Source organism: Neomonachus schauinslandi, chromosome 12 (assembly GCF_002201575.2).
Source record: "Neomonachus schauinslandi chromosome 12, ASM220157v2, whole genome shotgun sequence".
NCBI classification, from domain to species: domain Eukaryota; kingdom Metazoa; phylum Chordata; class Mammalia; order Carnivora; family Phocidae; genus Neomonachus; species Neomonachus schauinslandi.
The window spans coordinates 1,924,810-1,937,076 of NC_058414.1; the positions used below are offsets into that span (position 1 = coordinate 1,924,810).

Here is a 12,267-nt window from a genome sequence, read left to right on the forward strand (position 1 = left end):
TACCCGTTATGCTGGGTCCGTAGTGATTGCTTGCATTTCCCTGGCGGTAATGACGCTGGGTGTCTTTCATGTACTCATCTGCCGTCTGTCCATCTTGTTCAGTAAGAGGTTTCCTCCTGGCTTTTACCTGCTTTCTGATAGGGTTGTTTCTTTCTTTACTGCCGAGTGTTTGGAGTGCAAAATTTTCTCTTGGTCTGCGGTCTGTCTGCCCTTTCACCTCTTAGCAGGTTCCTCCTATAGAAAATTCTTTCAATTTTGATGAAGTCCTACTTCATCAATTTTCCCTTTTATGGATTGCACTTTGGGTGCTAGTCTAATAACTCTTGAGTAGCCTGGATCCCAAAGATTTTCTGCTATGTGTTTTTCCTTAAAGTTTCACAGTTTTATATTTGTTTATGATCTCTTTTAAGTTAATTCTAGTATAAGATACAAGACTTTGGTTGATTTTCTTTTTTTTTGACGGTGAGCGCCATTTGTTGAAAGGACAGTTTCTCCTTCATCGACTTGCTTTGCACATTTTCCAAAAGAAATCAGTTGGGCAAATTTGTGTGGGTGTGTTTTTGGGTTTCCCATTCTGTTTCACTGGTCTTGTGTCTGTCCTTTGCCCCACATTACACAGTCCTGATTACCGTGGTTACCTAGAAAGTCTGGAAAGTAGTCAATCCATGCCTACTACTTTGTTCTTTTTCAAAATTGTTTTAGCTGGTCTCCTTCCTTTGCAGTCCCATATAAATTTTAAAAGTATCTTGTCTATATAAAAATTATTGCTGGGATTTTGATAGGAACTGTGTTAAAACTATACATCAGTTTGAGAAGAACTGACCTCTTCAGCAGGGTCTTCCAATCCATGAACATGGTATGCTACTCCATTTATTTAGATCTTTGATTTCTTCCACTGACACTGTGGAGTTTTCAATGAATGAGTCTTGCATGTTTTCTTAGGTTTACACCTTATTATTTTGCTTTTTTGATCTATCAGGAACAACACTGTATATTTAACTTAGGTCTGTACACATTCACTGCTAGTCTATGGAAATATAATTGATTTTTGTGTGTATCTCCTGTGTCCTACAACCAGCTGATGCCCCTTATTTGTTCTGGGAGGCTTTTTTTGTAGATTCCTTGGAATTTTCCGCATAGATAAATCACAAATCTGCAAAAAGGGATAGTTTTATTTCTTCCCTTCCACTCTGTGGTCTTGTATCTCCTTTTCTTGCATGACGATCCTGTAGAACTTTCAGCATTATGCATGAGCTGCAGGGTTTTAGTAGATTCTTTCTATAGGTTGAGGAAGGTCCCCTCTGTGCTGTTTTGCTGCGAGTTTTTAGTCAGAACAGATGTGAATTTTGTCAAAAAAATTTTTTTCTTTGCATCTATTGATCTAAAATCATATGGCTTTTTTCTTCTTTATCCATTAAATATGATGGGTGACTGACAGATTGTGAAATATCAAAAGAGCTTTGCATCCCTAGAGTAAATCCCACCTGGTGAAAGTGTGTAATTTTTTATATACACTATTATTCGATTTCCTTGGGTTTGGTTAAAGAATTTTGTGTCTGTTCATAAGGGATAAAGGCCTATTGTTCCCTTTTTGTTGCCTTTGTCTGATTTTAGTACCAGGGTAACACTGCCTCCATGGAATGAACTGGGATACGTTCCCTCTCCTTCTAGTTTCTGGAAGGGGTTGTGTAGAATTAGTGTTAATTCTTTACATGTCTGGTTGAATTCACCAATGAAACCATCGGGGCCTGGAGATTGCTTTGGGGGCAAAATGTATACCTTATGAGTCAATTTCCTCACTAGCTACCAGGCATTCCAAGTGTCTACTTCACACTGGAAGAGTGTCCCAGTGCAAGCTCACCGTGAACCACTGTGTGTGGCGCTGTCATCCTCTTCCTATCTGCAGGGTGCTCGGTGAGGGGCCCCTTTCATTCCTGGTATTAGCAATTTGTCTCTTCCCTATTTTTTGTCCCTCCTCTGAGAGATTGGCCAACTCTCTCGATCATCTCCGAGAACCCGCTCTTTTTTCATTTATTTTTTCTATTATTTCCTTGTTCATAATTTCAGTGACTTCTGCTTGTATTTTCAATATTTTCTTCCTTCTGGCCATCTTTGGGTTACTCTTAATTTCAGATTTTCTCCTTTTCCAATGTATATGTTTACTGTCATGAGTGTTTCTCTCAGCTCTGTCTGAGCTCTGTCCTACCACTTGTGAAATATTTTACTTTCATTTTATTCATTTCAATATACTTTGTGATTTCCCGTGAGATCTTCTCTTGGGCCCATGGATTATTTGCAAGAGTGCCACTTCATTTGCAGGCATTTGGACATTTTCCTGTTACCTTCCTGTCACTGGTTTCTGGTTGGATTCCCTGCATGGCATCCATTCTCTCTGTTCTGCAGAAGCCTGTTCCACGGCCCAGGATGTGGTCCATCCAGGTTCCGTGGTCCTGGGGCCACGGTCAGTCTGCTTCTTTCCTCCAGGGCTCAGCCTTCTGGCATCTGTTTGACATACCGCCAGGTGTGCGGCTGTACTTCTCGGGGGGCGGAGGGACAGGGAAGGCTAGGTCTACTCCATGCGAGGAGGCCAACGCCACCCTCCTGACAGGGATTCAAAGGAAATACTCTCATGTATACACACGGTGGCACCTGGTGCCAAATGACACAGAGCCAGGCACTACGTTAGATGCCTAACACATCCCACCCCACCCCTGCACGCTGGTCACAGATGAGGCATTCTTGTATTGGTAGACGAGGAAACAGGATCAGAGGGTCACTAACTATGAGAGGCACAGTTATTCCATGACCGGACTTAAATCCAGGCCCTGTCTACCTGACAATGTGGAACAAAACGCCCCTGGCTGGGGGGTGAGGCTGACCGGCGTGTAGTCCTGGCTTTGCCCCCTGCCTGCTGTGTGGCTCGGGCAGTATGCTGAACTTCTCTGTGTCCGTTTCCCCACCTGTGAGTGGGACGACAGGGACAGCGCCCCCTGTAATGTGACCACAAGAGGAGAGAAATCATGCTGTGAAGACCATGGGGCAAATGTCATCTACACATGAGCTCCTGCAGTCACCGCCCGGGGTGCGCCCAGCACGCGGGACCGCCCCACGCAAGCAGGGCCCTCGCGCTCTGCTGGGCCTACATTCTGAAGGTTTGTTCTGGTATTTTCTTTCCTTGGGCTCATCATCCCTGTCCCACGGCCATCACCAGCATGTGTCGCACAAAGCTGGTCTAAACACGTGGTCGGCTCAGGGAGGAGGAGGGGGACGAGTGGAGGCAGAAGCCGTGTCCCTGTGTTTGCTGCCACCTACATGGTTCCAGTGCAGAACAGACACGCGACGTTGTGAGTGCGTCTCCACGCTGACACACGCTGGGACAGGCGTCTCCTCCCGTGGACGCTTCCAGAGTGCACAAACTCATGCAACCATACTGCACACCCTCCCTTTGCCCATGTGTCAGCCCCACCCCCCACCCCACCCCCTGCCAAGGGAGGCCGCGGTTTAACCGCTCCGCTCTGCGAGTAAAGAGAAGCGTGTATGGTCTAAAGCCATCTTACTGCGTTCTGATGAAAGCCACCTTTGCGAGAAGGACAGCCCTTCCTGTAAACGACACACAGATCTGGTTTTCTCTGGGGAAAGAAGGGACGTGGCACCAGCTGTCGTCACTACGACCCCCACCGGGTGCCTGATGGCCCCTCACAGAACCCTCACGGGCCTTCCCCAGAGAGGCAGCACCAGAAAGAATCTACAAGCACAGAGAAGAAAGGTTTTACATGCACAGAGGGCTTCGGCTCCATCCCCTCTCCCCGTGCCTGAGGTCAGGCTGTCCTGGCCCTCAAGGCAAGAGGGGGATGCCCCCAGGAAGGGATGCGGACTGGCCCCATGGCTGCTGCCGGTTGCTGTCCCCTCCCCTGGGCCGTGGGCACTCGAGCACCATGCCGAGGATGGGGAAGTGTGCAAGGGCCGCAGCACACCCATCCCAGAGGTCGTCACCCCCTGGGGAGATCCAGGACCATGGGCGGGGGTCTCAGGCGGCCCTGAAGCACAGAGCAGAGAGCTCGCTGACCCCGCAAGCCCCAGTTCCTCTGTAAAGGGCAGGGCAGGCATTCCAGCTTCTTCTTCCAGCTCCACGAAACAGTAGGAGGAGCTGAAACCATGGACACTGTGCTCCGAGCGCCCACGACCCTTCCCCTTGCCCGCTGGGCAGACGTGAGGATACACAGAAGTGCGCCCGCAAGATGCAGGCTGCGGTTAACCCCCAGCGGGCCGCACGCCCCGGGCAAGAGCCCTCCTCACTTCGGAGGCGTCCGAGATGTGGCGCCCACAGAAACACGTCTGCATGAGATGCTGGAGAGGAGGAAAGGCAGGATTCTTACCGTGAGCTCCTCTGTACAGACCGCCGGCGCTGCCCCCCTGCAGCCCAGGTGGGGTGAACGGCGGATAATGTGGGGCTGTCGTCACTGGAAAAGAAAGAGCGAAGTTCTGTTGCCGTGTCCTCCCCGAAGGGGTGCCGCTGTCCGCTGCAGGCCTGGCTTCTGGCTTACCATACGGTGTTTCTGGAGACACGGGAAACGCTGGCGTGGGAGAGGCCGAGTCAGAGCCACCCTTGGTTGGAGCGAAGGTCCTGCTGCTGATCCCGTTGGGGTCTGGGGGGTACGCGGCGGCCACCGTCTGGAATTGGCACAGGGAGTCGGGTGAAGGCCACCTCCTGACGGTGGGCCCGGGCTGACCCACGGTGCGGGGACAGGGGGCCGGGTCCCCATGCACGGCCCTGGCACTGGCGGCCACTGGCAAGAGCTTCAACAACTCAAAGGAAGAGGGAGTCCCCACGGTCCATCCACCTGCTACCGCGCGGAGCCAGCAGAGATGGCCTGGCCGTGGGGAGGCGGGCACCCGGTGGAGAACAGGATAAAATCATCCCTGCCTGTGGTGTGTGTGCTCACAGGCAGTGGGACCACAACACAGAGAAAAACACAGAAGGATTTATCCAGGTATCACTTTTCTAAGCTATTCTGGGCTCCCACTTTCTGCCTCGACCACAATGAAAACACGAATGGGGACGGGCCCATCATTCGGGGTTCGACCTATCTTACTGCGTTCTGATGAAAGCCTAGAAGACACTCCGTGGATCCCACCACGGGGCCCACAGCCACGCTGACCCACTTTCTTCCCGCTTCCCTCCCGCGGCCCAAGACCTTGGGGAAGTCCGTGTCCCCTTGGCCACCGCCGTGGACCCGTGAGCCACCTGCATGCTCCCGCCTCCCCCCATCACGCAGTCCAGGAGCAGAGGCCCAACGGAGCCCACGGTGGCCACGCCATGCCTTCTGGGTAGGGCTGCACACCTGGGCTCTCCCAACCACACCCCTGCCTGCGAGACGGGAGGGAGGCGGGGTGGTAACGGGACCGTGATCGGGAAGGGCGCTGGTCCAGCTCAAGGGGTGGTGCCTACCTCCTTGGCGTCTGCTGGAGACAGGAAAGGTGCCAGACCTGTGGCCTGGTCCGCACCGGGGGTGTTTCCCCATCCACATTTGGAGAAGGCCGGCTGCCCCCCAGCATCGTTGTCATACTGCCCGAGGCTCAGCTTCCGGAACCTTCCGCCCAGCGGCTCGTCCCCCGAGGAGCCTGACAGGAGAAACGCGTGGGCTGCAGGTGCTTTTCCCACAGCAGAGGACAGAGGCCTTAATTAAAACCTGACTACAATTTCCCAAATTGACACTCTTATTTCTTCTAGTTCCAGAACATTACAGCAACCACTGCCCGTTCCCCTCCCCCCGCCCCTGGCGACCTCTGGTCTTGCCGGTTCTGGACGTTTCCTATAAACGGAATCATCCACCGGGTGTCCTCTGCTCTCTGGCTTCTGTCACGGAGTGTGATGTCCCAGCCTGTCACGATCAGAACCCACTTTTGTTCATTTCCCGCTTCTCCCAGCATCATTCCCAGGAGGGATCTGTGTGCATCTGGTTCCCGGTGCCTCGCACACAGCAGGTGCTCAAGAAGCACAAGGGCGAGACCCTGAGGTCAGGATGGAGCCCGCCCTCCCCTCACTGAGTGTGCACGGAGGATTTTTGGTGGCCTTTTGGCGGCCGCGACGCTGGACCGCGGTCTGTGCTCTGATATGTATCACTTTTAAAGTCAGAAAAACAAGATGCCTGGACTTCACTTGAGTTGAAGAGTGAAATACTTCAAACCTATTCTCCGAACTGTATTAAAGAATCGGCTACCTCCATCTGGCCGTGTCCCCGTTTTTCTTTTTCAATGAAGAAGTCACATCCGGGAAAGAGGGAAACAGACCAAATGAAGGCAGGAAAGGCTCGAGCTAAAGCAGCACAATGGGTGCACTCAGCCCTCCATGGGGAGGGGTCCGTTCTGGGAAGGACCACGGGGAGAAGGGGGAACAAGCCCTAGGCTCCCTCTGGGGGCATCCCACAGGCCACGGGCCTGGGTGCTGAGCCCCGGACACCCCCATCCCCATCCCTCCCTGCACAGCCCCAGCCCTACACCCCTGTTCAGACACACCCCTGCCCCTCTCCGCCCACCTGCTAAGATGCACCTGCTCCCTGCTGCTTCCCAGCCAGTAGCCAAGACACCGGGACCTCAGCAGCCCCACACAGTCACAGAGGACGTTGGAATCAATGCAGAAAACACGGCAACCCAGGACCACAAAATCCGCAAAAACCCCCGGTGACCTGCGCATCCACCACCCACAATCCCAGTCCCCACAGAGGGTCGGGCCAGGTCGGTCTTCCTCTGCCGAGCGCTGTGAGCCTGTCCCTCCCGTTGACCCCAACGGCCCTTCTGCTGGGCGTTCACAGGTCTTCAACTGGTCTCCTCTCCTCCTGCCACAGGACACCACACACCCTGGGCCTTGGGGCTCCCCTCCCCAGGCTTACAGAGGGGCAGGTGTTCCCGGGAGGCCCCTTTGCTGCCTTTCCCAAACACCCGCGTGTCTCATTTTTGCAAATTCACTATTCCCAGGGAAGGGGCGGTGCTGGGGTTCAAGGACAGGATAGCCCGCTGAGCCTGCAAACCTTGGGTCAGCTCAGCCTTAGCCAGGCTCCGGGAGGCTCGGATTCAGTGTGGGGTGCAGGAGTTTGCAGGCTGGGTCACTCGGCCATTCAGGGGACATGTAGGGATGGAGCCTGGCTGTGATTGGGCCCCGCAGAGCTCACAGCACCAGGACAGAAGCCCCCAGCACGCCGAGTCACCGGTCTATGGTGGATGCAACTTACACCAGCCGTCACCAGAAGGTGTGGTGAGGGCCAGGGCAGGGAAATTACCAGGTGCTGAGGACAGTCCTCGTCTCGGGTACCCGGACGCCCCCACTGAGCCCCTACGGAAGCCGAGGATTCAGGCCAAGACCGTGGGGTGCCCACAGAGCTCTTGGCACCAGGACTAAATTCAGCCTGACCTGGGAGATCAGCATGGTGGTCACCAACCAATTTGCCACTGAGTCAACAGAGGTGCAGGATGTGACCTGCTCAGATTACTCACTAAAAAACTGGATTAAAAAGAAAAAAAACCAGAAGCCCCTTGGCAAGTCTGCACCTGTTTGTAAATACACCGATCGTTGTATCTTCCTTACACTCCACGAGGGCGATTCAGACCTCTCGAGGGGACTGTCTGATCTTGTCCACAGGTGAGGAGCTTGACAACTCACAAGCTGGGGTCCCAGCCCCTCCTCTGCGCTGTCGAAATACAGCCCAGACCAGGCGTCACCACCCTGGTCCCCGGCACGAGACTCCCGAACAGCTTCCAAATTCCACAACGGGGTTGGAAACGGGTCATATCCGAACCACCTTCAGGCGGGGCTCTCCCGCCTCAGCGAGCGGGGGTCAGCCCTCCAGGTGAGCAGGGTGCACGCCCAGGCAGAACCCCAAGTACAGAACAACAGTTCTCAAACTTGGCCGCACATTAGCATGGCATTGAAATTCCCGGCACGCAGACCTCACCCCTTCCCTGGGACTGAGGCCCAGAGCCTGGCATTTTTTTAACAACTTCCCAAGGGCCCCCAAACTCATGACCACGCTGAGCACAGACGCAGGTTTCAAGCCCGGAGTTCCACGTATGGGGGGGCATTTAAAATAATTCTGACGCTCGATTCCCGCCCAGGCCAACCCAAGCCGGCCCTCCGGAGGAGGACGCCGTCTCCACATCTGGTAACGTTCCCAGGTGACTGCTCTGTGTAGCCAAGGGGACAGACTCCGGCCCTTGAGTGTCGATGGAAACCCCTGAGAACACAACCTTTGTCTTCCATCTGGGCCACTAGAAGGCAAAGTGCCCTGAAGCTATTTATTTATCTTTATACAACCGTGGAAGAATGAAGTGCTGCATCGTAGAAGCATGCACAGTGGGTTCTGGAAACTCCCTCGCATTCCTAGGAGTGAAGACAAACAATGGCCAAACACTGCCCCGCGGTTTTGGGAGGCCTCCCGAGTTCAGCTCATTCAACTGGACACGTGCAGCTTCTCAAGAGAGGGTGGGAGAGGGCGAAGGATCTGCTCAGCGTGACAGTGAAAGTGAAAAGCCCACCTGCCCAGCTTAAATGTTCCCAGAATGGCTCGAGGAGCTTTATTTCTCCCTAAGCTGCCACAGGGGTGGCCCGTCCCTGCCACCTGCAGGGTATATTCGCGAAGAGCCAGGAGACGTTTGTTAGAAATGCCTAGCCCTGTCCACCGCCCGCCCCGCCCCCCGGACCCATCCCAGCGCCAGGGGAGCCCGTGGGAGTGGGCTGTCACTGGCACAATGAAGCCAGGGGGCTGAGGAAGGCAAGCCTGTCTTTGGGATTGCAAAACTGCAAATCCTTTTCACTGGGAAACACTGAAATGCTTGGTTAGGTCGCATTTCTTCCCCAAAGGCGCGCTTAAAAGGGAAAGGATATGTCCAAAAAGCTAGAAGGCTGACCTTCCAACGTAGGAAAGGTTGGCGACCCTCCTCCCACCACTTACTCAAACTCAGATATGACTTCAAGCAAAATGTAAGAAGCCACACAGCAACCAAAAGGCAAGATCGCTACCCGACTCACTGAAGACACATTATCAGCAGAGCTTGGTGCCTGGCTTCGGGTCCCTCCTACGTCTTTGAATTTATTTTCCCTTTGAATGATCTTTCCCCTCCCCAAACCACTAGATCTTGCTGGCCTGCTCCTCAAACACATCATCTTTTAGCAACTGTAGCTTTTTTTTTTTTTTTAAAGATTTCATTTATTTATTTGTTGGGCGGGGGAGAGAGCAAGCACAAGCAGGGGGAGTGGGAGAGGGAGAAGCAGGCTCCCCGCCGAGCAAGGAGCCCGATGCAGGGCTCGATCCCAGGACCCCGAGATCATGACCTGAGCCGAATGCAGATGCTTCACCGACTGAGCCACCCAGATGCCCCACAACCATACCGTTGACCTAGGACTGTCATCAGAGCCGTCCACCTTCAGGACCACCCTCAGTGGATGGTGATGTGGGCAGGTGCGGCCGCAGGCCCAGCTGGCTGATGGGCTATGAGGAGAAATGAAGACTAGAGCTATGACCCCGAGGCCCACCCCAGCTAGAGATGTCATGACCTCTCTATCCCGACACAGAGGACCTTACCACCCTCTACCCACGGGTTAAACAAACGACAGCTGTCCGTAAGTGACGGTGCATGTGTCCATTAGGGGGTCACATCCGTGTGGACCAACCTGTTCTTAGCACACCCACGGCAAGAGCTTTGGGAAACAAGCCAGCCACGCCAGAGGCCAGGGGGTCTCCAAAGCGAACTTTCAAACAATGGAGGGGGTGGTCCCTCGACACCTTAAACAAAAATGGGCCATGTGGCCCGGCAGTTCCACTCAAGAATTAAAAACATTCAGGGGTGCCTGGGTGGCTCGGTCGGTGAAGCGTCCGCCTTTGGCTCAGGTCATGATCCCGGGTCCTGGGATCGAGCCCCACGTGGGGCTCCGCACTCACGGGGAGCCTGCTTCTCCCTCTGACCCTCCCCCTGCTTGTGCGCTCTCTCCTTCTCTCTCTCTCAAATAAAATCTTTAAAAAACAAAAAAGAACCGAACGCATTCAGACAAACACTTGTACATGGATGTTCACAGTACCCACGCCCGGATGAATGGACGTACATACTGTGTCCACTCGCCCTGTGGAATACAATTCAGCCTTACACAGGAATAAAGCTCTAACACACGCTACAACCTGGATGAGCGTGGAAAAGCAGATGCTCAGTGAAAGAAATCAGACGCACGTCGTACAATTCCATTTAGATGAAATGCCCAGCATAGGCAAACCCAGAGTTGGAAGGCAGATTAGGGGCGGCCAGGGGCCAGGGCTGGGAGACAGGACTGACCGCTAATGGGGATGAGCTTGACTGCAACGTGCACTGCACAAGCCACTGAACTTGGGACTTTTATTATTATTATTATTATTATTAAAGATTTTATTTATTTATTTGACAGAGAGAGACACAGTGAGAGAGGGAACACAAGCAGGGGGAGTGGGAGAGGGAGAGGGAGAAGCAGGCTCCCCGCGGAGCAGGGAGCCCGATGCGGGGCTCGATCCCAGGACCCTGGGATCATGACCTGAGCTGAAGGCAGACGCTTAACGACTGAGCCATCCAGACGCCCCTGAACTTGGGACTTTAGAAAATCACCACGGATGCGCTGTGTCGCCCACTACCCAAAATGCAACAGGCACTTCCATTTCTCCTAATATGCAGGATCGGGCTGCTCTGGGCGTGGGAGCTGCGGCCGCCCCCTCCCAGACCTCCACAGACAAGGCCCCACTGCCGGGCTCTTGCTGAGGCCCCCTTGCCTTGCAGACTTGCTCAGAGGCAGCCGTCCTGGTGCTGATGTGACCTTGGGTTGCTGCACATCTGTGGGTCTCTCCCATGGAAAACAAGGTGCGCAGGGCAATGATGTCAGGCTGTTTCTGAGCACCCACATACCCTCCCCTTCTCATGCTAGATCCCTTTGGTTGGGGTTTAACATCTAACTTCAATGGATGGGCTATCCAGAATCAATGATTTAAAGTTGCTACTTCTCAGGGCACCTGGGTGGCTCAGTGGGGGAAGCGTCCGACTCTTGATCTCAGCTCAGGTCTTGATCTCAGGGTCGTGGGTTCAAGCCCCACCTTGGGCTCCACGCTGGGCATGGAGCCTACTTAAAATAAGAGCTGCTCCTTCTCATTGCTCTGAATTCCCCTGAGTATAAACGAGTTCCCTGACTCAATTGAGTATTAACGCGGTGGATGTCCACGTCTGTAGACGAACATGAAGAATGCCGGAAGCAGGGGCCCACAAACACAATGGGAGGTCTGCCAGGATCCTGTCATTGTGGGCTGGGGTTGATGTAACACGAACAAAATATTTGGCAACGTGAAGCAAGGAGCCCTGGAGGGATGAGAAAAACGGAGCTGGCTTCCTGCCATCCATGGGATCTTACATTTTACAGATTGAGTCATTTCCTTTGCTACCTGGGTATCATCAGGCAAAGTCTCCCCACTTAAAGGATGTGACCCGAGAAACCTACCTATGTGCCGGACTGCACAGAGGGGTACACAGCCAGGGTGTCAGAGCAGACTGAGAGAGCCAAAGAGACACAGAAACACCCCAAAACCCAACTCCCCCCACAACTCACCCCCTTTCACGGGGTGAAAGCTTTCTGACAGGCCACCTCTGGACGACTCTTCCTGTCTTGTGGGCAGGGACAGGCTCCCTACACTGTCCTGTGATGAGCCTCCTGAATTCAGCAGAGCCACATGGGTCCTTGGAGAGTCATCTCCCTTCCTGCCAGCACCACACCCCTCTACTGACAAACATCACCAATGCCAGGACACAAAGGGGCTTTCTGGCTGGTGGCAGAGTTAGAGTTGAGTGGAACAGGGGCTCAGCCACAGAACGCACACTCAGGCAGACGGGAGCTCTGGTTATATACCACAGTAGGCATAAAGATATGGGTGACTCAGAGAAGCTCAAACCTAATGCCTGGGACAGCACAAGTACTCAGAGTGACAGTGCTTACTGTAATTGTTCCCGTCATCATCAACACCTATTACACTAGTGGTCACCACCACCATCACCATCATCGCCACCATCACCACCCTCATCATCATCACCACCACCATCATCATCATCACCATATCACCATCATCACAACCATCACCACCATCACCATCATCACCATCACCACTAGCACCATCATCATCACCACCATCATTGCCATCATCACCATCATCACTGCCATCATCACCATCTCCACCATTATCACCATCATCATCACCACCGTCACCACCATCATCA

General features: G+C 53.6%; 1 protein-coding gene across 1 annotated transcript in view; it reads right to left on the reverse strand.

The window, feature by feature from the left end:
- TNS3 (tensin 3) overlaps nt 1–12,267 on the reverse strand; it is a 100,810-nt gene that overhangs the window by 48,535 nt on the left and 40,008 nt on the right. Inside the window, exons 9-11 of the mRNA XM_021703727.2 lie at nt 5,450–5,622; nt 4,545–4,671; nt 4,377–4,460 (exon numbers count right to left, since the gene is read on the reverse strand). Of these exons, the coding sequence (XP_021559402.2) occupies nt 4,377–4,460; nt 4,545–4,671; nt 5,450–5,622 (384 nt within the window). The remainder of the gene's footprint in view (nt 1–4,376; nt 4,461–4,544; nt 4,672–5,449; nt 5,623–12,267) is intronic.